At 44.5% G+C, this 27,161-nt stretch overlaps 1 protein-coding gene across 1 annotated transcript in view; it reads left to right on the top strand.

Moving 5' to 3' along the window:
• Positions 1-26,191, top strand: part of LOC144501796 (sodium-coupled monocarboxylate transporter 1-like) — an 89,660-nt gene extending 63,469 nt beyond the window's left edge. Inside the window, exons 14-17 of the mRNA XM_078225815.1 lie at positions 728-930; positions 9,496-9,599; positions 19,835-19,935; positions 25,980-26,191. Of these exons, the coding sequence (XP_078081941.1) occupies positions 728-930; positions 9,496-9,599; positions 19,835-19,935; positions 25,980-26,081 (510 nt within the window). The 3' untranslated portion in view covers positions 26,082-26,191. The remainder of the gene's footprint in view (positions 1-727; positions 931-9,495; positions 9,600-19,834; positions 19,936-25,979) is intronic.
• Positions 26,192-27,161: the final 970 nt, after the last annotated feature.

Here is a 27,161-nt window from a genome sequence, read left to right as displayed (position 1 = left end):
AAGAACCAACCAATGACAGTAATAGGAAACCCCCACGATAGGGAAGTTTTGGTGGCTGCCAATAAAATGGAGACTGTGGAAATAAGAGGGGCCAAACAAAGAGAATTGGACAATTGGAAAGAGTTTGGGATATACACTGAGGTACCAGATGAAGTGATGTGGAGATGCCGGCGTTGGACTGGGGTAAACACAGTTACTGTTTGTACCAGATGAAGGGCAGCCCTCTCTGTCCCATCGGTGGCTTTGCACAGAGAAGGTCTTGCAAGATGAGACTTATAAAGTGGGCGGCACGGTGGCACAGTGGTTAGCACTGCTGCCTCACAGCACTGGGGGGCGGGGAGAGGGGGGGCGGGGAGAGGGGGGTGGGGGGGGAGAGGGGGGTGTTGGGGGCGGGAGAGGGGGTGTTGGGGGCGGGAGAGGGGGTGTTGGGGGCGGGAGAGGGGGGGCGGGGGTGGGGAGAGGGGGGTGGGGAGAGGGGGGGCGGGGGGGGAGAGGCAGAGGGAGAATGTGTGGCCCAGGGCATGGGCCAAGTGGTGGTGTAATGAAGTTTCTTTATTAAACCTTTACTTGGATTTACTTTGTGAAGTTAGTTCTTTTATTGCTTACTACTGGAGTATCCTTACTGCTGGATGAACATGCTCCATTGATGCAAATAACACTTTCTGTTGTGCTGTGCAATGTACCTGACAAGTATTGATCATTTTCTTATTTATTTAACCTGTGCCAGGGTGCATTTGTCGGTTTCTTTGTTGGATTGGCCCTTTCCATGTGGGTAGGAATTGCTGCTCAAATCTATCCACCCAGTGATAAATTTACAAGGTTACTTGCAACATCAACATCAGGTTGTCCGGAGGTAAATTCCACCACCTCAACCCCAATGAATGTAACATCACAACTAACCATCATAACAACTGCAAGGCAGGAAGAAAGGTAAGTCATTCAATTAACATCGGACTGCGTTATTGCAATTTCATCTGTAATTTTGCATTTGTCCATCTGTTTGATAGCCACCTAGGATAGTTTATCCCACTGACGTGCTTTTTAACGGGAAGCCAAGCTGAAATTTAACTGATAAAATTTCACATCTCCATGATTTATTCAGTAAACAGTGCGTATTTATCACCTCCAGAGCTTAAAGAACTAAATTATCAAAACAGGAGCTGAAAATTTGTAGAAACTTCTGAAGGAGAGCATCTATCTCCACTTGAAGAGGCAAAGCTTGATCAGGGATAATCAGCATGGCATCGCCAGAGGGAGGTCATGCTGAACAATCTTGATTTTTATTGCTGTCATGCTTTTACACTTAAGACACCCAGGCATGACTGAAAACCCTATGGTGGTAGCCATGTTCTCCCACCATCTCCCCCCCCACCCCATCCTAAACCTTAATGTCCCGCCTTCTCTCTCTGGGTGACATGCAGCCTGCCCCTTAGGATGGCTGAGTGCAGTGTAAACATCCCTTCCGCCCATATCAGGAGCCCTGATCCTCCAGGCCATTGGCAGGTGTAATCTGGGGGATTCTGCTCAGCTCTGTACTCAGTCTGACAATTCAACATTGGCAGTGAGAAGGTCACCATTCAGAAACCAATGTACTAATGTCTGAGTGGACCTAGCTGTCTGAACAAAGAACAGTACAGCACAGGAACAGGCCCTTCGGCCCACCAAGTCTGTGCCGACACAGATGCCTCTCTAATCTAATATTTTCTTGCCTCTACATGGTCCATATCCCTCTATTTCCCGCCTATTCATGTATCTATCCAGGTGCCTCTTGAACATTGTTATAGAATCTGCTTCCACTGCCTCCTCTGGCAGCGTGTTCCAGGCATTCACCACCCTCTGTGTGAAAAACTTGCCCCTTACATCTCTTTTAAACTTTCCCCCTCTCACTTTCAACCTATGCCCCCGAGTAATTGACCCTTCGACCCTGGAAAAAAAAATTCTGAATATCCACTCTATCCAAGCCTCTCATAATCTTGTTTGAAAGGGAAAAAAAACCTCCCAAGCAAGCCACAGAGTTCTGCCCTAATCGAGACTGAAAAAAACCCCATTGAAACAATACTGAGTTGAACCAGGCCTCAGGTGTGCATTCGAGGAATCTCTTAAGAGTTAAAGGGGCATGAAACACATTCAAACTCAATAGGTCCTTTGAAGCTGGCAACAGCTGCCTAAATCACTGACGCTCGTAAAAGTTAATTGGGAGTGAAATTGAAAAAAGGCAAATATTTTTCATGCTGGCGGCGAAGTGAAACCTACCTGCCTTTTGAAATTTCAAGTGGGTGAAATTGACCTTAAACGTCGACAAAGGATCTAATGCAAGCAGATTGTAACAGTGATTCAACACTGCTTTTTGAAACTTCAGAAGGTTTGAAATGCTTCTCAGAGAGACAAACTGCAGAATAGCTCAGTCCTTTGGGAGGACTTTAGGGCAGACAGGCTGTAGCTGTGTTGTGGGTTATAACAGGTTGTTAAACCTGAAAGAAAGCAGACTTGAGGCTGCACAGAAACACCCGCCTTCTGGGGAAACCCCGACCTGAACCCTCCACTCCAGCCAGAGCCCCCAACCCCCAGCTCCCTTGAGGAACAAAGATACCTATGTCAGACTCCTAACTTATTGACTACAGCTCAGCCTTCAACACCATTACTCCTATGAAACTCATCTCCAAATTCCATGGCCTGGGGCTCAGTTCCTTCCTCTGTGACTGGATCCTGAATTTTCTAACCCATAGACCGTAATCAGTAAGAATAGGCAACAACACCTCCTCCATGATCATCCTCAACACCAGTGCCCACAGGGTTGTATCCTCAGCCCCCTACTATACTCCTTATACACCTATGACTGTGTGGCCAAATTCCCTCCAACTTGATTTTCAAGTTTGCTGATGACACCACCGTAGTGGGTCGGATCTCAAACAATGACGAGATAGAGTACAGGAATGAGATAGAGAATCTGGTGAACTGGTGCGACGACAATAATCTCTCTCTCAATGTCAACAAAACGAAGGAGATTGTCATCGACTTCAGGAAGTGGAGGACATGCCCCTGTCTACATCAATGGGGATGAAGTAGAAATGGTCAAAAACTTCAAGTTTTTAGGTGTCCAGATCACCAACAACCTGTCCTGGTCCTTCCATGCCGATGCTATAGTTAAGAAAGCCCACCAACGCCTCTACTTTCTCAGAAGACTAAGGAAATTTGACATGTCCGCTATGACTCCAACTTTTACAGATGCACAATAGAAAGCATTCTTTCTGGCTGCATCACAGCTCGGTATGGCTCCTGCTCTGCCCAAGACTGCAAGAAACTACAAAGGGTCATGAACGAAGCCCAGTCCATCACTCAAACCCGCCTCCCATCCATTGACACTGTCTTGGCAAAGCAGCCAGCATAATTAAGGACCCCACCCACCCCGGACATTCTCTCTTCCATCTTCTGTCGGGAAAAAGATACAGAAGTCTGAGGTCACGTACCAACCGACTCAAGAACAGCTTCTTCCCTGCTGCTGTCAGACTTTTGAATGGACCTACCTTGCATTACCTTTCTCTCTACCCTAGCTATGACTGTAATACTATATTCTGCACTCTCTCGTTTCCTTCTCTATGAACGGTATGCTTTGTCTGTATAGCGCGCAAGAAACAATACTTTTCACTCTATACTAATACATGTGACAATAATAAATCAGATCAAACTACTGCCCTCGGTATGTTGCCAGTGGCTGCTCTGCTCTTGTGCACTCAGGAGGTAAGTGGAGAAATTACTCACCTCCTCCTTCCCTCTTGCAGTCCATGGCTCCTGGTCCCTTTTAAGGACCAGTCGTAATTGGTGCCCATGTGACATCCCACTGGTGGGTGGGAGAATTGCATGAAGCGGAAGATCTGACTTTAAACCTATGATCTTGCAATGCATTCTAATGCATGCTAATCAGCTGTTTGCCCTTACTGGGCAAGATCTGATTCATGCCAGCAGGAAGAGCATTGGAGGATCACAAGCTATTTTGCACCTGGCGCAAATCTTATTTTAGGCCTCTTGCCAAATTTTCCCGAAAAAGCAGAATTTGTGGCGGGTGTAACCCGGCTGGTTAATCATCCCCAGTATCAGTAGGGAAATGGTGTTTGGGAATTTGATGGGATTAAAGGTTGATAAATTCCCACGGCCTGATAATCTACATCCCAGAGTACTTCCTAAAAATAACAGTCAAATGCAATGAAAATCTCCTTTGCCAAGAAATGAGGGGTCGGGAGAATTGAACTGGTTAATTCCGGCTTTGTTTTCAAAAACTGTTGTTTCTTTTTTAAAACTGTGCAGTAACAGGTCTGTAAGAATTAAAGGAGGTCATCCACCAAGATTCTATAGACTCTGGAACAGTTCCTACAGATTGGAGGATAGCTAATGTGACCCCACTATTTAAAAAAGGAGGTGGAGCGGAAACAGGGAATTATAGACCAGTCAGCCCGATGTCATCAGTGGGGAAAATATTTAAAAGATTTAATAGAGCTCTTGGAAAACAGAGGATTGGACAGAGTCAGCATGGATTTACGAATGGAAAATCATGCTTGACAAATCCATTGAATTCTTTGAGAATGTAATTACTAAAGTTGATGAGGGGGAACCAGTGGATGTGGTGTATTTGGACTTTCAGAAAGCTTTTGACAAAGTCCCACATAAGAGATTAGCATGTAAAAGTAAATGCTTGGGATTGGGGATAGTGTATTGAGATGGATGGAAAACTGATTGGCAGACAGGAAACAAAGGGTAGGAATAAACAGGGTCTTTTTCCAAAAGGCAAGCAGTGACTAGTGGGCAGTGCCGGATTTAGACTTGGTGAGGCCCTAAGCTATATAAAGCTTGGAGGCCCCTTGTTAAAACGTTACACCAAAAGGTCTCACAAAGGTGCGTACCAAAACAGGACCTTGGGTCGCACAAAAAAATTGAAAACATAATTATGCCTTTTAATTATTTAATAGCAAGGTATTTAAAGTGAAAAATACAAATTATTTTCAAATGAATGCATTTACTGATTACATATTTATCATTGGGCTGGCTTGATCTCTCTCATAGATTTTGGTAATTTTGGTAATTTTTTGAGTTGCTCTTCAAGCTGCTGCTTTCTTTTTCTTTTCTGATATCTGCTCTTAAATGTTCTCTTCATTGTAAACCTTCTGAAATTTTGTGAGGCCCCTGCGGATTGTGAGGCCCTGAGCTGTAGCTTGTTTAGCTTATGCCTAAATCCGGCACTGCCAGTGGGACACGAGGACCCCAACTATTCAAAATGTACATGAGCGATTTAGATGAGCGATTGGAGATTTGTAATATCTCCAAATTTGTAGATAACATAAAGTTGTGTGGGAGGGTGAGCTATGGGGAGGATGCAAATTGCTTCAGTGTGATGGACAAGTTCAGTGAGTGGACAAACTCATGGCAGATGCAGTATAACTTGGATAAATGTGAGGTTATCCACTTTGTAGAAAAAACAGGAAGGCTGTTTATTATCTGATAGGCTGCAGATTGAGGGGAATGTGCAACAAAACCTGGGTGTCCTTGTACACTAGTCGCTGAACGTAAGAATGCAGGTGCAGGAGGCAGTAAAGAAGGTAAATGGTATGTTGGCCCCCATAGCAACAAAGTTTTGAGTACAGGAGCAGGGATGTCTTGCTGTTATTAAACAGGCCTTGGTGAGGCCACACCTGGATATTGTGTGCAATATTTATCTCCTTATCTAAAGAAGGCTGTTCTTGCTATAGAGTGAGTGCTTCAGGTCCCTGATGCTGTGAGGCTGATTCCTGGGATGGCAGGAATATATGAGGAGAGATTGAGTCGTTTGCTGGAGTTTAGAAAAATGGGGGGGATCTCCGAGAAACCTATAAAATGCTAACAGGATTAGATAGGGTAAAAGCAGGAAGGATGGTCCCAGTGCTGGGGAAGTCCAGAACCAGGAGTCACAGTCTAAGGACTGAGATGAGGAGAATTTTCTTCAGCCATAGAGTGGTGGGCCATTGGAATTCACACAGATAACCAGTTGAGGCCAAAACATTGTATGTTTTCAAGAAGGGGTTATGTATAGCTCTTGGGGCTAAAGGGATCGAAGGATATCGGGGGGAAAGTGGGAGCAGGTTACTGAGCTGGATGATCAGTCATGATTTTTGTCCTATCCCCTACCACTCCTGGCTCACTGATCTACATTGGCTTCCAGTCAAGCAAAGTTTTGATTTTAAAATTCTCATCTTTGTTTCCCATGACCTTGCCCCTCCCTGTTTCTGCAACCTCTTGTAACCCCACAATTCTCCAAGATAGCTACATTCTTCTATTTCTGGACTGTTGTGCACCCCCAATTTTAATTGCTTCACGATTGGTGGCTGTGCTTTCATTGCCTGGGTTCCAAGTTATAGAATAAAAGTTTGTTTATTAGTCACAAGTAGGCTTACATTAACACTGCAATGAAGTACTATGAAAATCCCCTAGTCGCCACACTCCGGCGCCTGTTTGGATACACTGAGGGAGAATTTGGCATGGCCAATTCACCTAACCTGCACATCTTTGGACTGTGAGAGGAAACCCATGCAGACACAGGGAGAATGTGCAAACTCCACACAGACAGTAACCTAAGCTGGGAATCAAACTCAGGTCCCTGATGCTGTGAGGCAGCAGTGCTAGCCACTATGCCATCTCTCCAAACATCTCTCTGTTTCTCCACCAAACATTTTTCCTTTAAGACTTTACTTAAAATTTACCTCTTTAACCAAGGTTTTAGTTATCTGACCTTATAACAACTACCTTGCTTTATAATACTCATGTGTAGTACCAAAGAATGTTTCAATTTGTTAAAGGCACTATATAAATATAAGTTGTAATTGTCAACAGATGTGGTCAGTTTTTAGATCTATTTAGAGCAGATTTCAAAATATTCTGTCTGCACGAAGCATTTTTGTCTCTTTAAAAAATTTTTTTGTTTTCTATTGATACCTACAGTGTACATTTAATTAGTACAAAAGCAAAATACCATGGGTGCTGGAAATGTTACTGATGAAAGGCCACAGACCTTATACTTTGAGCACTACTTTACCATTTTTTGTCTAAGTGCTGGGCAGACTTGAAACTGGGAGAGTTTCAGATCCGTCTTTTGGGCGTGTTTTTAGGCCTCTCCATATGCACGCTGCAAAATTATGAGCAAGCCTGTTCCCCGCACAAGCCTGTGGGTGGAGCTTAACATGCCCGAAAGCCTGCAAAGGGAGGTAGTGCGCATGTGCAGATCTCTGATGCTGCACATGCACATTAGCAGTAGCAAGGGTCTAACAGACAAAGAGAGGGCTGCCCAGACCGATCATAGACTCCCCGCTCATCGATCGCTGCTGTCCCCCCACCGATCACTGCAGAGTGGCAGCAGGCCCCCTCCCCACAGTAGCCCCACCCCGCCACTGCCCAGTGCGCATTGCCCAGGTGCCAGGCTGGCATTGTCAAGGTGCCAGGGTGGCACTGCCAGTCTGGCACTGTTCAAGGCCCACCCCCCCACCCCCCGCCCTCCCCACCGCTCTCGCTTTCCCCGGGGGGCCTCAATGCCCTCCAGTTCCACTGGTGAGGCCAAGTCAACTGCTCCCCGTTCATGGGGACCATGTCTATTCCTCGCTGGCGCGACCCTTTCCCTGCGAGGTCATAAACGCAGGCAAACCCAGACGATTGAGCGCCGGGCTCACTAATGACATGTAAATACTTCTTTAAATAGATTTAAATACATTAACCTGCCTCGCGCCCATTTCCGGTGAGTGGCTGACCAAGCTGGTAATCCGGTGCTCGTAAAATGGCGCCGGTCGCGAAAACCGGTGCTAATCGCTTTACGCCCCACTTTGAACAAGAACAAAGAACAATACAGCACAGGAACAGGCCCTTCGGCCCTCCAAGCCCGCGCCGCTCCCCGGTCCAGGATTGAATCCTGAATCCAGGATCCCCGCCCAATTTTCCAGCCTATCTACATCCTAATATCCTATCCACCGAGCTGTCCCTCACAGCTACGATGCTTTGTTCATCACAACCTATTAACTCACCCCCACCCCCCCATTCCAGACCATGTGATCTCCAGGGAGAGGCGAAAACCCAGAGTGAAAACCCCAGGGCCAATATGGGGAAAAAAAAATCTGGGAAATTCCTCTCCGACCCCCTGTGGCGATCGAAACGAGTCCAGGAGATCACACTGGCCCTGATCAGAAAATGCTTCCCAACCCTATTCATTTCCACTTCTGCTTTACGAACACCATCTGAATTCCCTGCCCCCGAGACAGGTTCCCAACTATCCGCAGTCTCGCTCTGTACTGGCACCAGCAAGATGATCATAGAATGAAGCCTTGAAACGAGAAACAAAGAACAATTAGCCCGCGCCGCTCCCTGGTCCAAACTAGACCACTCTTTTGTATCCCTCCATTCCCACTCCGTTCATATAGCTGTCTAGATAAGTCTTAAACGTTCCCAGTGTGTCCGCCTCCACCACCTTGCCCGGCAACACATTCCAGGCCCCCACCACCCTCTGTGTAAAATATGTCCTTCTGATATCTGTGTTAAACCTCCCCCCCTTCACCTTGAACCTATGACCCCTCGTGAACGTCACCACCGACCCGGGAAAAAGCTTCCCACCGTTCACCCTATCTATGCCTTAGCATATGCCTGAAAACAGGCGCAACGTGATGGTAAAATCGCCCCCTTTAACTCTCTTTTTAACTCTGATCTGCTGAGTATTTCCAGCATTTTCTGTTTTGATTTAGTTAATGCCGGTTCTGATGCCTGTTTCTGAATGATAAAGGATTACACATTTCAGTTCACGGTTGAAGACTGTGATTAAAGAAGGGGAGATTAACATGTCAGCATGGATTGAAAATAATGTTAATGGTATCAACTTGTGGACATTCAGATTATTAAAGTAATGATTCAATTTGAAAGCAGATTTGAAGTCGTGAGAAGTACAGTGGCCATGATTTTTAACTTTACACACTCTGTGGAAACTGGGTTAAAATTGGCTGGGTAACTTGCCTGTCGATGTCCTGCTTGATTCTAATTGTTTTCAATTTTAACCTGCAATTCTGAGTCGGTGACAGAAGCACACCTGCCTGAAGCCAGTGAGGATATTCTTAAAATATGCAGATCAGAGTTTGCTGATGTGATCTAGTGGCCCGAACAGTTGAAGATTTAATGGATTTTCTACTAGATGAAGTCAGCAGGAAGAGGATCCAGGGCTTTTAAGTGTTTTAAAATCATGCAGGCTTCACATTTCTCAGTTGGAGGTGGGGTGGTGGGGGGAAATGAGTGGGGCTTTGCTTTGCCCTGTCCAAATTCTACTGCCAGTTAAAATTAGGACTTTAATGCGGAATGCTGACATCGATTTTGAGTTGATAATGACAGTTTTGCACAATATACAAAATAAAATCAAGTTGTTTAATTAAAAGATCATACCTAAAGTAACTTTGCATGTGGTGCTATTTATTCTGAAGTTCAGATTATTTTTTTTATATCTTTCAGGCCCAGCATTGCAGAAAATTTCTACTCCTTATCATATCTCTATTACAGCCCAGTTGCTTGTCTGAGCACAGTTTTAGTTGGATTAATAGTTAGTATGTTAACCGGTAAGTAAAATTAAAATGTAAATTGCGACAAGTCGGGATACAGGTCTGGCCAAATGGCATCAATATAAAGTAACTTCACAGCAAATTGCATCTTGTATAGAAATGTTAATGTAGCAAAATGAATAGACATGTGACAGATGCATTTTGATGTGAATGCATGTGGGGCAATATTTCTCAGCTTGCACTATTGGGGTTGGCTGGCTCACAGACAAAGCAACAGCATTAGCGGAATGATATCGTTGGGAACATGAATTTAACTTCCTCTCTCAGAGTCACAGTATTCCTGTCCCCACAGCAGAAGAAGCCTGATCTTCTACTGCAATGCTTGATGTAAGTTATTTGTAATGTAAGCTGTGACTTTGGCCATCAGACATTGCATCACAGTGGATTCAACAGATGTAGTGATGGAGATGTAAGCAAGGATGAGCTTCAAGCTCTGCATAAATCCCTGTACCACAATGATACTGGACTCCTCTATCTTCTTGACATTGAGTGCATGCTTTTTGACCAGCAAGTATTTGGCACATCCATCAGCTGCTTTCTGTAGCCTGGCCCATTGAAGTTCTCATCTGAGTCCTCGGCAGAAGAACTAGGGGACAACCTCTCCCTCAGGTGAGCTGGCACCTGTGCTATCGTTTCCCTCTCCCATGGCTTCTGCACATTTTAAATAATGTCTCGCCACATGCAAGTCTCTCCTCTAACCTAGCCTCTATAATGTGAGCAGTGTCAGTGCCTAAGCTGCAGGGTTGAATGATGGTGTCTTGTTACCTTTGCTTTCTTCTTTTGTCTCCATTAACTGGGCAAGTTCCAGCTCTTGGTTATGAAATGAAAAAGAGATAATGGTTGAATTGAGGTATGAAGAGATGAGAAAGGAAATAGGAAAGTAGTTACACCCTCTGTAACTTTTCATCTAAAAGCAATTGACGAATGCTGGAGGAGTATGGTGATAACCTGATCATTGATTGCTTCAATGTTGTCAGTGACCACAGCCTCAGTAATGCTGCTTCTGATGGTCAGTGTGCTGTGTTTTCATGGGGGTTAATATAAGCAGGTGTTCTCTGGTTCATTGCTGCTTCCTGTTGTTCTGTGCCATGTGCAAGAAAGAGGGAAGTATGTCAGGTGGGGTCGCCATCTTGGTTGAATAGCTGTCATTGTGTGTGGGCTGTGAATTATGAGTGCTAGCTTGGAACCGCACTAAGCATATTCTCATGTGAGTGTACCTTTAAGAGAGGGATTTTTAAAAATCAGGCAGCTTACAGTTTCAGTGATGTCATTGGAGTTGGAGCTAAGCTGCAGCAGTCAGGTGATAGGGGTTTGTCCTTTGGGCTTTCAGTTTCGTTTGTGGCAGTCAGATGATAGGGTTTTTTTCCTTTGAGGTCTCAGTTTCATTTTTGGGGAGCGTGTTGGAAGCAGTTTTAGCAGCTAAGAAGCAGTCTCTCTCTCTCCCTGTTCTTCTCTTTGTTTGGTTCTGTTAGCTGAAGGAGGGGCTTATTGCCATCCTGCCTTAAAGAAGCTGTGTTTAGGGAAACCGATTCAACTATAACCTCTTCTGAGTTTCTTCACAAGAGATTTTCAGCATTCAACCCAGGAGGCGGAATTCCTGTAACGACTGGGCATTAACCTATGCTATATTGTGCTTATTTGGAGGGTTTTGTGTATTGGATGTTGGCTTTGGTTGGAACACATTAGAGATATTTTTTAAAGAGTTATACATTAGTGTGTTTGTTGTGTTTCTTGTTTGTAATTGTTAAAAGTTCTTGCTCATTGTCTTACTATACATGTCAACAATATTCTTAATTAAATGTTGTTTTTGATAAAAGCTCCTCGTGGGTCAGTTGAATCACACCTGAAGTGAAACCTCTCATTCTCATCCTAGCCAAATTCAACGTAAAATGTTACAGATCAGGCAAGCTTCACAGAACGCCTTGAAGTATCCGACCTGACTTGTAACATTATAAAGGCAAGATAAGCTCACCTTTGACAAAGGGTTATCTGGACTTGAAACGTCAGCTCTTTTCTCTCACAGATGCTGCCAGACTGCTGAGATTTTCCAGCATTTTCTTTTAAAGCGAGATAAGTAATATGTTCTATTGCTTTTCTATTAGTGTGACCACCTCAGCAACCTTGTTCTGGCATATAATCTTAGTTTCCTTCTCTGCCTGAACTGCTGCTTTGTCCACTTCTCTCTAGCAAATCTCCTTCAACTGGGGGCTTAATTTACCAATCTTCTGCTCCTGATGAAGTGCCATCCTGACTCAAAACGTGGGCTCTATTCTCTCTCCACAGGTGCTGTCAGTCCTTTTGAAATTTTCCAGCATTTTCTGTTTTGGTTTCAGATTGCAGCATCTGCATTATTTTACCTTTCTTCTGCTTATACCTGAGTTATTCTTTATTCCATTGCATCTGCTTTTACAATCCATTCAGTTTATCCATTTGAGTTTCTTCCAAGGTGAATCCATCAATCCCTTCTAACAACATTTGATAACGATCTCTCCCTTCTCATGATTTGCTTGTGTTCAGAGAGCTGAGACATTCCTTTTTGCTGTAGATGCCTCAAACTCTACTTCTATGTCCAATATTTCTTCACTGTTCTTGTTTTTTGTTTGTTAGACAATTCTCCTGAATTGTTAATAACATCTGTGTTCTCTTTGGGTTTGTCCATTGCTATGTCCTCCACAGCACCCTTGAACACTGGAGAATTTCTGCCTCTCTGCAGAATGCCAATTTCTCCAGCTCATTTGTGTATTCCACATGACTGGTAGTTCAGTTATGCAATTGAATCTCTGAAGGATTTCCAATATAGCATTGGTGAATGATAGCTCCTCTTCAACAGCACAGTGGCTCTTGCAGTAGATGATACAAAATGTCCTACATGAGTGTAATGGATAAAGACCTAACTTTATTCAAACCAGCAGCCGCCAGGAGTTCATCAAAGGGTTATGTAGCTCTGACATAGAGCTGCAAAATCTCTCCGATGAATTTAACATATACAATCAAAAATAGATCAATTATGGTTTTTTCTTATCAATCATTCCCGCCTTTCAGTAACTTTAAATCAATCATCTTTAGGATACACAAATCAACAATAATACCTGTCAAATACTTTAGCCAATCGCATTCCACTCCTCAGCATAACGTTACTTTATTAGTCTGTGAAATCCGGAAGCTGACTCCTATCTTGGCTGACACCATTCCCCGATTGACTAGCAGCTTAAGGCACTCAGCCCAAAGTTCAAATAAACGTTTTCACGTGTTCCCTTAAAGGTCATTGTCTAACCAGACTAACTCGTGACACCATGTCTGGGAATGAGTCCATCTTGTCCGGACAGTGAATAAATCTTATTCATGAAATATGATTAAGTGTTCTTGATGTTCTTTCCAACCGAAACTTTAACTGATAAAACTTGCATATTTTCAAGGTTCCATTATTCTCTCAAAATATAGCTTCATCCTAATGTCTTTTTACCGTGATGCCGAGCAGTAAATTGCTTTTGGCCAAAGTGAACCATATTCCTTAAAATCAATAATAATACATTCAAAATATCAGCGTATGTGTTTTACAATTGTAATCACTCGTTTGAATCAATTACTGCATCTCATGTGTAAATTGCTTCTTGTTAACTCATACATTTATTTTAAAAGTCATTTAATTGAATGCTGCTAGTTCTGTCAGTGCTTTAATGTCTAAGGGTTTAAAAATCTTACCACCCCATTAGGGGTTCCACTTACACCACCTTACTGAGATCCTCATTTTAGTCATGTGCAGCAGAACATGTCTGTGATTTTACCCTCTGAGCTGGAACATGGATCATCACTTACCACTGGCTTGGCTGCAGCACTTGTGCCCAATGACCCATCATGCACTGATCCTGACTCAATAGTAGCCTTCAAGGTACATGCACTGCCAGTATCTGAGCTGGCAGCTGCGAGTGTCAATCAAGTAATGGGGCCTCTTCATCAGGGCTCCTATGCATGCTCACTCTCTCTCCCTCTCCCCTCTCTCGCTCCCCTCGCTCTCTCCCTCACTCTCTCCCTCGCTCTCTCCCTCGCTCTCTCCCTCGCTCTCTCCCTCGCTCTCTCTCGTGCTCTCCCTCGCGCTCTCCCCCGCGCTCTGCCTCACGCTCTGCCTCTCTTTGTCTCTCTCTCGCTCTCTCTTTGTCTCTTTCTCTCTCCCTCTTTGTCTCTTTCTCTCTCTCTCTCTTTCCCTGTTGAGCTACTGTGCCTTAGCAGGCAACAATCCTTGAGTGTCTGAAAGCAGGAAAGCAGATGGGGCCAGTTGATGTGATGGAACAGGAAGTGCTGCGGTAAGCTAGTGGTCTATGGTCACAGCATCTGCAGCATGCGCATGATGCCTGTAACAGACTGAGGATATTCTGTGTATTACGAGGGAGTATGAGGCAGGATAAGAATGATCTGGGTATTGAGAGGGAGTATCAAAGGGATGTATCTGCTATAGCTGAATCTACGTGATGCAGTGAAATGTGGTTGTGTGGCCATCCTGATGAACCTGGCCTCTGTGATTTAAGTGCGAGTCCCCACCTGTGTTCAGCATGCTGAACAGTAGGGTCAGTATTTTCTCTGCTTCAGTTGCTGTCATAGCTGCTCTATCTCCTGCTCCCTACTTCTCAGATGGCTGCACCTGTGTCTGTGAGGTTCGGTAAACTCTTTGGAAACTATAACATGATACTACAATGGCTTGTTATGGAATCTTCCCTTCCCAAAGCCCATCCTCATGGTGATGTGAACCACATGATCTTTGCATCCAGGTAGAAATGCTAATTAAGGTCAACGTGAACTGCATGTGAGCATTCCAGGAGCAGCATCAGGCATAGCTAAAAATGAGGCACCAACCTGGTGAAGCTTGAATAAAGGAGTAATTGTATGCCAAATAGCAGAAGCAGCAAGGATTTGCTTGCAGTTTTTATACTTCCCTTTTAGGATTTCTTTGGTCTTCACAATTGCTTTAAGTATTAATTTCCAGACTGTATTTAAATGGCATCAAATTTTGGATTTACCTCTGAAGTCTGCTTTCCCACTTTAAGTCAGTGTACCAAACAGGACTACTTGCATGCCAAAAAGCAAGTGATAGACAGAGCTATGCAATTCCATAACCAATGGATCAGATCGGAGCTCTGCAGTCCTGCCACATTCAGTCGTGAATGGTGGTGGACAATTAAACAACTCACTGGAGGAGAAGACCCCACAAACATCCCCATCCTCAATGATGGAGGAGCCCAACACATCAGTGTAAAAGATAAGGCTGAAGCATTCGTAGCAATCATAAGCATTCCCTCCATCATAAGATCAGAAGTGCCGAATGGGTGATTCATCTTGGCCTCCTCCAGTGGTCCTCGGCATCACAGTTGCCAGTCTGTAGCCAGTACAATTCACTCCACGTGATATCAAGAAATGGTTGGAGGCACTGGATACTGCAAAGGCAATGGGCCCTGATAACATTCCGGCAATAGTACTGAAGGCCTGTACTCCAGAACTTGCCGCTCCCCTAGCCAAGCTCTTCCAATACAGTTACAACACTGGCATCTACCCAACAATGTGGAAAATTACCCAGGTATGTACTGTACACAAAAAGCAGGACAAATCCAAATCTGACCAATTACTGCTCAATCAACCTACTCTCGATCATCAATAAAGTGATGGAAGGGGTCATCAACAGTGCTATCAAACAGCACCTGCTCAGCAATAACTTGCTCAGTGACACCTACTTTGGGTATCGCCAGGGTCACTCAGCTCCTGACCTTGTTACAACCTTTGTTCAAACATGAACAAAAGAGCTGAATTCCAGAGATGAGGTGAGAGTGACAGCCCTTGACACCAAGGCTACATTCGACCGAGTGTGGCATCAAAGAGCCCTAGCAAAACTGGAGTCAATGGGTTTCGGGGGCAAACTCTCCGCTGGTTGGAGTCATACCTGGCACATAGGAAGATGGTTGTGTGAGGGGGGTCAGTCATCTCAGCTCCAGGACATCTCTGCAGTAGTTCCTCAGAGGAGTGTCCTAGGCCCAACCATCTTCAGCTGCTTCATCAATGACTTTCCCTCCATCATAAGATCAGAAGTGGGGATGTTTGTCATTGACTGCACAATGTTCAGCACTATTTGCGACTCCTCAGATACTGAAGCAGTCCATGTTTGTGAGAGGGAGGTCGTGCCTTACAAATTTGGTGGAGTTTTTTGAGGAAGTGACAAAAACGGTTGATGAAGGAAGGGCCGTGGATGTCGTCTATATGGATTTCAGTCAGGCATTTGACAAGGTCCCACATGGCAGGTTGGTTAAGAAGGTTAAGGCTCATGGGATACAAGGAGAAGTGGCTAGATGGGTGGAGAACTGGCTTGGCCATAGAAGACAGAGGGTAGTGGTCGAAGGGCCTTTTTCCGGCTGGAGGTCTGTGACCAGTGGTGTTCCGCAGGGCTCTGTACTGGGACCTCTGCTATTTGTGATATATATAAATGATTTGGAAGAAGGTGTAACTGGTGTAATCAGCAAGTTTGCGGATGACATGAAGATGGCTGGAATTGCGGATAGCGAAGAGCATTGTCGGGCAATACAGCAGGATATAGATAGGCTGGAAAATTGGGCGGAGAGGTGGCAGATGGAATTTAATCCGGATAAATGCGAAGTGATGCATTTTGGAAGAAATAATGTAGGGAGGAGTTATACAATAAATGGCAGAGTCATCAGGAGTATAGAAATACAGAGGGACCTAGGTGTGCAAGTCCACAAATCCTTGAAGGTGGCAACACAGGTGGAGAAGGTGGTGAAGAAGGCATATGGTATGCTTGCCTTTATAGGACGGGGTATAGAGTATAAAAGCTGGAGTCTGATGATGCAGCTGTATAGAACGCTGGTTAGGCCACATTTGGAGTACTGCGTCCAGTTCTGGTCGCCGCACTACCAGAAGGACGTGGAGGCATTGGAGAGAGTGCAGAGAAGGTTTACCAGGATGTTGCCTGGTATGGAGGGTCTTAGCTATGAGGAGAGATTGGGTAGACTGGGGTTGTTCTCCTTGGAAAGACGGAGAATGAGGGGAGATCTAATAGAGGTATACAAGATTATGAAGGGTATAGATAGGGTGAACAGTGGGAAGCTTTTTCCCAGGTCGGAGGTGACGATCACGAGGGGTCATGGGCTCAAGCTGAGAGGGGCGAAGTATAACTCAGACATCAGAGGGACGTTTTTTACACAGAGGGTGGTGGGGGCCTGGAATGCGCTGCCAAGTAGGGTGGTGGAGGCAGGCACGCTGACATCGTTTAAGACTTACCTGGATAGTCACATGAGCAGCCTGGGAATGGAGGGATACAAACGATTGGTCTAGTTGGACCAAGGAGCGGCACAGGCTTGGAGGGCCGAAGGGCCTGTTTCCTGTGCTGTACTGTTCTTTGTTCTTTTGTTCTTTATGTTCAAATGAAACAATATCTGGACAATATCCAGGCTTGGGCTGACAAGTGGCAAATAACATTCGCACCACACAAATGCCAGGCAATGACCATAACCAATAAGAGACACTCTAACCACCGCCCCTTAACATTCAATGGCGTTACCATCATTGAATCTCCCACTGTCATCATCATTGGGATTACCATTGACCAGAAACTCAACTGCACTCTCACATAAACACACTGGCTACAGAGCAGGTCAGAGGCTAGGAATACTGTGCCAAGTAACTCACTTCCTGACTCCCCAAAGTCTTCCACCATCTACAAGGCACAAATCAGGAGTGCAATGGAATACTCCCCACTTGCCTGGATGGGTGCAGCACCAACAACACGCAAGAAGCTTGACACCATCCAGGACAAAGTAGCCCACTTGATTGGCACCACATCCACTCCCTCCACCATCGGCGCACAGTAGCAGCAGTGTGTACCATCTACAAGATGCACTGCAGAAACTCATCAAAGCTCCTTTGACAGCACCTTCCAAACACACGACCACTTTCATCAAGAAGGATAAAGGCAGCAGATACATACATCACCTGCAAGTTCCCCTCCAAGTCACTCACCATCCTGACTTGATAATATTGTCGTTACTTCGTAGTCACTGGGTCAAAATCCTGGAATTCCCTCCCTAAGGGCATTGTAGGTCAACCCACAGCACATGGACTGCAGCGATTCAAGAAGGCAGCTCACACCACCTTCTCAAGGGCAACTAGGGATGGGCAATGAATGCTGGCCCAGCCAGCGACGCCCATGTCCCACGAATGAATAAAGAAAACTGCAGCCTTCTCATTAACTCAGCCTTCCTCTCAGCTGTACCTGTCTTTTCTGAACAGTTCTCATTTCTAATATAATTTTTCAGATTCCTGGAAACTGCTCTTCAGTTAGAATAGATCCATAGAATCCTTACAGTGCAGAAGGAAGCCATTCGGCCCATCGAGTCTGCACCAATCACAATTCCACCCAGACCCTATTCCCATAATCCCACGTATTTACCCTGCTAATTCCCTGACACTAGCGTCAATTTAGCAAGGCCAATCAACCTAACCCGCCCATCTTTGGACTGTGGGAGGAAACTAGCGCACCCGGAGGAAACCCACGCAGACATGAGGAGAATGTGCAAACTCCACATGACAGTGACCCAAGCCGGGAATTGAACCTGGGTCCCTGGCACTGTGAGGCAGCAGTGCTAACCACTGTGCCACCATGCAGCCCAGTGGGGACTTCTTTGGAGCCCCCAGATAGCTGAACTTTAGCCCTCAGCACTGCTTTTCGTAACCATTTTTCTATGTTATGGTTCTCTTCCAGCAAAGCTGAGAGAAATGTTCCCTCTCTAGCCTCCTAAACAACTGCAAACAAAGTCAACTAAAACTAAATACAAAAAGCCTTTCTACCTTAAAAAGTCCCCCAATCTTACTCTTCTGCCAATTTATTTGCTTTGCATGCCACAACCCTCTAAGCACATTAAAAGCAAAATCGGAACTGAGCCAACCCTCACACATATAAACACCTTTTTCCAGCATGAATCTAACTATAAGTTTACTCTTCCTTCCACAGAAATATCAAATTAAACCCACTGAAAATTTTGTTGTGGAGCAGGTTATTATATTAAATAATCTCAGGAGACTCAAATGCAGAATGATCATTTATTTTGCCAACGTGTTGGGAGAGCACTACTTCAGAGTGTCTCTGAAGCAGGACACTATCCAACTAAAAGAGATATTTATACATCAAGTGTCACATATGAAGTATATAGCTTCAATTCCAACATTGCCTGTTTTAGGCTTACGTTAAATAATTTGCAGATTTTCATGAGGCAGGGTATCTTTTATCCCAAGAATTATCCCTCTTCCATATCTCTTAGAGGTGCTTCCTAAGCCCCCTTGTTGCTACCAGGCTCAGCTTTGCTCTGCTAGCCTTGTCTGCTAAAACTGGTCTTTGAGGCAGGACAGAGGTCACCAAGCATTCAAGCTATTGATATGGGCCCTGAAGATATCTGAGATTTGCTGATATTAGCGGTTGCTTAACCACATAACCATCCATGTGTGCATGTGTGTCTTTGCCATATCATAAGACCATAAAAAAGGAGCAGAATTAGGCTATTCAGCCATCGAGTCTGCTCCGCCATTCAATCATGGCTGATATGATTTTCATCCCCATTCTCCTGCCTTCTCCCCATAACCTTTGATCCCCTTATCAATCAAGAACCTATCTATCTCTGTCTTAAAGACACTCAGTGACCTGGCCTCCACAGCCCTCTGTGGCAATTAGTTCCAGCATGTTAGTTGAGTGGTGTCGTTTACTCCGATTGTGGAATTTTACTTAACTTCCCCTAATACAATTATATAGTTTTCAAATCCATCTAGAAGTCCCTTTAGTAATTACATGGATTCCCTAGTCTCTTTTTGATGTAATCATTTAATGCTTCTCATGATTCTTTAAACCATACTCATTATCTGTCCTAATAAATTGTTGTAATAGCTTCCTGGATCACCCCACACCACCGACAATCCCTCACAACCTTAAATTTTCCACCACCCAGCCTCTCCACAACCCCTAACCCCTTAATTTTCATAAATTTCCAGCTGTTTTTCTACCAAAAAGGAGGCGACCTGGAGCCACTATTTTTTGTTGGAACGGATGTCCTGTTTGTGTCACTGAGTTTGTGTAGATGGTAAAGATTAACCCTTGGTGCAAAGCTTAAGGTTTTAACTTTCATTTCCTGGGAATATTAGAATGAACCCTTTGTAGTATTGCCTTACTAACTCTGATGTCTTTGATACAGGTGGAACTGAAAATCTGGATCCTACCCTAATTGCTCCAATAGTACACACGATTCACAACTTCATGTTCACAAATAAACAAACCCAGCTGATACCAGAAACAGTAAGACAATTACATCTCTCTCATAAATGTACTGAAAGTGGTATTACCTCAGTTCATTTTATTGATTAGTTGACATTAATGAGAAGCTGAATACTTTTGATTTTGCTGACCTTTAGCTGAGATTTTGTGTGAATGTTCTCTATCTAATTGATTATTATTGATTCATTCAAGTGCCATCCAGTGTGAAATGCATCTGGATAGGGTCTTTGAGGCCGGTGGCGGTGAGATCGTGGCAGGTACTGAGTCCAATGGTTCCCAGGGTACATTTAAAGATGGCAGCCTGAGATTGCTGTCAACATCTGAGGAAGCAGTGGGAGGGCTGCATCATGTCAACCGCAGCTAGCAGACACTCCAGGTGGGAGGGCACTCAGGTGGGCAGCAAGTCCTCTGATTCTCAGATGACTGCCTCTGTGCTCTTGTGATAGCGGTGACTGCCAGCAGGGACATCCCAATGCCAAAGGTAGCAAGAGGAAGCCATCCCACCTCACCAAGAATGCCAGGGCTGAGATGGCAGCTGTGATCAGTAGGCACAATTTTGGTCCACTGCGCAGTGGTACAGTGTCGGAAAAGGTTCAGTGATCTTCTGCGCTCAGCAAGGGTGAGTCCTGAGTTGGAAGTAGCCCGTTCTTAGTTGCGCTCATGGGTGTAAGAATTAGGAAGTCTCAGAACACACCTCTGTGTGTGTGTGTAAGTCTGGAGAGAAGAGCAGAAGCCCTGGCTACATCAGAAGGTCAGGTGTGGAAAGGTGCTGGGAATGTCCAAATGGATTGTGGGGAGGTGGGGTGGAGTATAGCATGGTATGGTGAATGGTGATAAAAAGAACAAAGAACAGTACAACACAGGAAACAGGCCCTTCAGCCCTCCAAGCATGTGCCGCTCCTTGGTCCAACTAGACCAATCGTTTGTATCCCTCCATTCCCAGGCTGCTCATGTGACTATCCAGGTATGTCTTAAACGATGTCAGCGTGCCTGCCTCCACCACCCTACTTGGCAGTGCATTCCAGGCCCCCACCACCCTCTGTGTAAAAAACATCCCTCTAATATCTGAGTTATACTTCGCCCCTCTCACCTTGAGCCCGTGACCCCTCGTGAATGTCACTTCTGATCTGGGAAAAAGCTTCCCACCGTTCACCCTATCTATCCCCTTCATAATCTTGTACACCTCTATTAGATCTCCCCTCATTCTCCGTCTTTCCAGGGAGAACAACCCCAGTTTACCCAATCTCTCCTCATAGCTAAGACCCTCCATACCAGGCAACATCCTGGTAAACCTTCTCTGCACTCTCTCTAACGCCTCCACGTCCTTCTGGTAGTGCGGCGACCAGAACTGGACGCAGTACTCCAAATGTGGCCTAACCAGCGTTCTATACAGCTGCATCATCAGACTCCAGTTTTTATACTCTATACCCCGTCCTATAAAGGCAAGCATACCATATGCCTCCTTCACCACCTTCTCCACCTGTGTTGCCACCTTCAAGGATTGTGGACTTGCACACCTAGGTCCCTCTGTGTTTCTATACTCTTGATGGCTCTGCCATTTATTGTATAACTCCTCCCTACATTATTTCTTCCAAAATGCAGCACTTCGCATTTATCTGGATTAAATTCCACCTGCCACCTCTCCGCCCAATTTTCCAGCCTATCTATATCCTGCTGTATTGCCCGACAATGCTCATCCCTATCCGCAAGTCCAGCCATCTTCGTGTCATCCGCAAACTTGCTGATAACACCAGTTACACCTTCTTCCAAATCATTTATATATATCACAAATAGCAGAGGTCCCAGTACAGAGCCCTGCGGAACACCACTGGACACAGACCTCCAGCCAGAAAAAGACCCTTCGACCGCTACCCTCTGTCTCCTATGGCCAAACCAGTTCTCCACCCATCTAGCCACTTCTCTTTGTATCCCAATGTGATGGAAGGAGAAGGTTGAGTGCTGGAAGATCTTTGCACTTACAGGAGAAATATAGCCACAACAACGCTGAGTGATCTGCCACCGGTGTTGGGGTGGCAAATTTAGCTATCCTCACTAGCCATGAGCTGGGAGCCGTGAGCTGGGAGCCACAGAGCTGGAATGCAAATGAGAAGAATGATCCTCAGGTCATGGAGAGATTGGAGTCTCTGAAGAAGGTAAGAGCCCAGTGAGCAGAAGTGGAACAGGTGGACAGTGAAAAGAATGTAGGGTCATCTCGTCCCTCTTATGAGAAACAGTATCCAGTAATTCACCAATTTCTAAGTCACTATGATGCCATTGATATCACTTGCACCCAGCTACATGAACTCGACTGTGTGATGAGTAATAGTACTGACTGATTGGCTCATCTGAGAGAGGAAAACATTCTCCAGAGCTAACCAGGAACCTGACGACTCTCCATTAACATTGGAGCAGATACGGATAACACTCATGTCACACCCTCTCTCCACACCAATCGGAAATGTAGACACTGGCATGTCAGTGGGCAATAGAGTGCTGGATCAAATAGCTGTGTATCGTGGTGACACACATCATGCTCACATGATGGAGGTGTAGAGCCCCCTGGGTGCCGGCAGTCAGTGCTGAAAATCAGGATCATGCTAAGCCTGAGGTAGATGATCAGCCTCTGGATTCGTCTATCAGGTGGCAGATGCTGTATGTGCAGCAGGGTGCGCGGGGAGATCTGATCAGGATCCCTGAGGGCTTGTGTGCCATGTTGAGCATTGGTGCTGTGTCAATCCTAACCAACAAACACAGAGGCCTCATCCATTGAGATGGCGACTGTCAAGGAAAGGCAGCTCCAGGAACAGAATCTGGGATTCCTATGGTTGCAGTTGGAGCTGCAAGTCTCACACAGGCAATGCCAGTGTCGGAGATAGATGTGGCACCCAGTCTCTCAGCTAGGTGACCATCCACCAATGGTGAGCAGGGAAGTAAAGATATACCTCACACCAACAGATGAGCGAACTGTCGTCTTTGTGGGTTCCTCTTACAGCGCTCCGGATGAGAGTGGCAGATCCTCCGCCTCTCTGCCAGTCACCGTGCCACTCTGAGTCCACAGTGACTAAGGAGTGCCCAGCTATGTCACTGAGCACAACCTCTCAGCCAGAGACTGCTCAGACCCTGCCGGATAAAGGTTAAACGCCAAGGTCATTGGGGTCAACAAGATATTACAGTCAGCAATCTGCCTCCAATGCCACCTGGGCCAGCAGGAATCACACCAGTTTTAACACCAAAATTGACATTTTGCCATTTTATGGAAAAATTCTACTCATTGAAAATAAAACTAAAAAATGTTAGCTTTCACAGTTAAACACAATAGTCAACATATTACAGTAGAAAAGAGGATAACATTTTCCCATATCTCTTCCATTTAGCCTTCTTTATCCTCTTAAACTAATTTTCAATTCCTGAGTTTTGTCATTTAGTCAGAAGCTTTTTCCCAGGGTGGAAGTGTCAATTACTAGGGGGCATAGGTTTAAGGTGTGAGGGGCAAGGTTTAGAAGAGATGTACGAGGCAAGTTTTTAGCATAAAGGGTGATGGGTGCCTGGAACTCGCTGCCAGGGGAGGTAGTGGAAGCAGATATGATAGTGACTCTTAAGGGGCATTTGGACAAGTACATGAATAGGATTGGAATAGAGGGATATGGTCCCCGGAAGGGTACGGGGTTTTAGTTCAGTCGAGCAGCCTGGTTGGTGCAGAGTTGGGGGGGCGAAGGGCCTGTTCCTGTGCTGTTCTTTGTTCTTTAACTTCCTTTGAAAAAAAATCAGACCGTAAAATGTGTCTTTGATTTGACTTTCCCAATAGTTCTTTTTACCCTAGTACTGTAACTAGTGTTTTGAAAAGTTCAAATTGGATTACCCTCAGACTTCAAGGCTGAAACTTAGCTCTCACAAGACAAACCACGTAATTGTTTTCGCAAAAATAACTTCTTAAAGAGGCAATAACTTACATTTTAAATTGAAGATGTTGCTGTAATTCAGTTCATATATTTTAACTGACTCAACAATCAAATTTGTATTGTTTCCCACCAAGATATATGCAAGCTTAGATACACAGATAGGACCTGTAAGAAACTTGTGCTTTCAACATTACGAGCCAGCTGTCAAAAGGTTAATGATTTTAAGTTCTGCCAAACAGTGCAGAAATATACACAGATACACATTACTGTTAGAAAATATTGCTGCGGGCTTTTTTCTTCTCTTGATCATTTTCCTTCCAAACCTGCTTCACCTTACTCCTGATGTGGAGATGCCGGCGTTGGACTGGGGTAAACACAGTAAGAAGTTTAACAACACCAGGTTAAAGTCCAACAGGTTTATTTGGTAGCAAAAGCCACACAAGCTTTCGGAGCTCCATGGAAGATTGGACTCAATGGCTCTTTCTCAACAGTAAATACTGAAGAGAAATATTTATTTAGGATTTCTCCCATCTCTTGTGGATCTGCACATAGATGACCTTGTTGATCCATAAGAGGCCCTACTCACTCCCTAGTTACTCTTTTGCCCTTTATGTATTTGTAGAAGCTCTTGCTTTGGCAGAGAAGGGCAAAAGTCCCTTTTTTGCCATCCTGATTTCTCTCTCAACTCTACTCCTACACCCTCTATACTCTTCAAGGGATCCACTTGATCCCAGCTGCCTATGCATGTCATGTGCCTCCTTCTTCTTCTTGACCAGGGCCTCAATATCCCGAGTCATCCAGGGTTCCCTACTTCTACCAGCCCTGCCCTTCACTCTAAGAGGAATGTGCTTACCCTGGTTAACACACTTTTGAAAGCCTCCCACTTACCAGACATCCCTTTGCCTGCCAACAGACTTCCCCAGTCAACTTTTAAAAGTTCCTGCCTGACACCATCAAAAATGGTCTTGCCCCAATTTAGAATTTTAACTTTTGGGCCAGACCTATCATTCTCCATAGCTATCTTAAGACTAATAGAATTATGATCACTGGTCCCAAAGTGATCCCTCACTAACACTTCTGTCACCTGCCCTTCCTTATTTCCCAAGAGGAGTTTTGCCCCCTCTCTAGTCGGGCCATCCACATACTGAATGAGAAATTCCTCCTGAATACACTCAACAAATTTCTCTCCATCCAAGCCTCTAATACTATGGCTGTCCCAGTCAATGTTGGGAAAGTTAAAATCCCCTACTATTACCTCCCTATTTTTCTTGGAGCTATCTGTAATCTCCTTACATATTTACTCCTCAATTTCCTGCTATTTGGGGGCCTATAGTACAACCCTATCAAAGTGATTTCCCCCTTCTTATTTCTCAGTTCTACCCTTATAGACTCAGTGGGTGAACACTCAGAGATATCCCCTCTCAGTACTGCTGTGATGTTTTCCCTAATGAAAAGTGCAACTCCCCCTCCTCTCTTACCTCCTGTTCTATCTTTCCTATAGCATCTGTACCCTGGAACATTGAGCTGCCATGTTTTGTGCAATTAGTATATATCTCACTTCACTTGCTTTATGTATGTATCACTTCAGTCAGATCGGAAGGAAAAAAGGAATGTAGATTTAAATCAGCGGAATGTGACAACCCTGCGCATGTGCACCAGTCAACGAAATGTCTCATGGGCTGCACACAGAACCCAGGTGGCAGCACATGGCCCCCGAGCTGCAGGTTGCCCACCACTGATTTAGATTCAACCCTATCTCTTGCCTGCAGTGACCTAGAGAAGGGAGAGGGGAATGAGTTGTAATCGTTAGAGGCAACAGTGTTTAAGCAATGCTAATTTTCAATGCTTAAGATGTCTCAAAGTATAAACTCCTGCACCCAACGTATAACCTTTCCTCCCAACACTTTCAAAGGCCCAAAATCTGAGCCCTTTTGGGCTTTCTGAGCCATCCTCACTGGATTGATACCAAGAGAGTTTTGGTGGAGCTGCCAGGAACCCAGGATTTTGGCTAGTTTGAGAATCTTATAATGTATAAATATGCTAACACTATGTTACGTTCATGTAATGAATGTGGTATTTTACCTAATCAAGTGCTTTATTCGGAAATTGAAGGACATATTTAGAATTAATCAAATTTAATTATTCAATTTTCTTTTCATTTTATAGAACAACAAGTTGCAAAGCCCATTATCACAACTCAAGAAAAGACCTGAAAGCTATGACAATACTATGCAAGTTCTAAACTTGACAAAATTAACTAGGATGTAAGATACTATTAACTTACAAGATACTGCTGTAAATGTAGTACTGGGAAATTAGCTCTTTGATGAAGTACCACTGCATTCCTACAAACTGAGTGAATAAAGCAATCAGATCCCAAAAAAGTCAATGGCTACTATCTATATGTTCATCACTGTAAGTAAGTTCTGTTTAGCCTGTCCCATTACTGAAGCATTTATATTGTTATTCTACATCTATTGAGTACAACCTTGTACTAAATGGTAGTAAGAATAAGTGGTTGAGGAGGTTAGTTGTGATGTCAGATCAGGATGTTGATGGAGGCATTTGATTTACCTTTGAATTTTCCCCTGACTGTTTAAATTGTTCTCTTTACAGTACAATACTGAATGCTAAAACTCTTAAGTTTCATTATTAGGCAATGAAAGAATTCTACTTTTTATAATTGTCATTGTTGAAGTCACCGGGCAAAGAGATAAAAATTTCTGCCTTTGAAAAATAAATCTGTTGTACAGGAGTACCTTCAGCCCATTGACCTATAATTTGGATGTGCCCAAATTATTACTGCTGTGGTCTATATAATATCTTTGCTACCTACTAACTAGAATGGCTTGTGAATGCAGTAAAGTATGCACATGCTGTTTATTAGCTTGCTTAATGAAAAATAAATATTGATAGGATGTGGGCATCGCTGGCTGGACCAACATTTATTGCCCACCCCTAATTGCCCTTGAACCGATTGCCTTGTGAGGCCATTTCAGAGGCAAAGCCAACCACATTGCTGTGGATCTGGAGTCACATGTAGGCCAAACCATGACAGTCGACAATAGTTTCATGGTCATCATTAGACTTCTAATTCCAGCTTTTATTGGATTCAAATTTCAACATCTGCCATAGTGGAATTTGAATCTGGGTCCCCAGAACATAACAGCTGTCAGACCTGCTGAGATTTTCCAGCATTTTCTGCTTTTGTTTCAGATTCTGCTTTTGTCCCCAGAACATTACTCTAGGTAACTGGATTACTAGTCCAGTGACAATATCACTATGTCAGCACCTCCCTCTAGAGATAATTGGGAGGGAAAATATCAAGAGACACTACTTAAAGGCCTC

The sequence above is a fragment of the Mustelus asterias genome, chromosome 12 (genome assembly GCF_964213995.1).
Source record: "Mustelus asterias chromosome 12, sMusAst1.hap1.1, whole genome shotgun sequence".
Taxonomy (NCBI): domain Eukaryota; kingdom Metazoa; phylum Chordata; class Chondrichthyes; order Carcharhiniformes; family Triakidae; genus Mustelus; species Mustelus asterias.
This window is presented reverse-complemented; position numbering and strand designations above follow the sequence as displayed.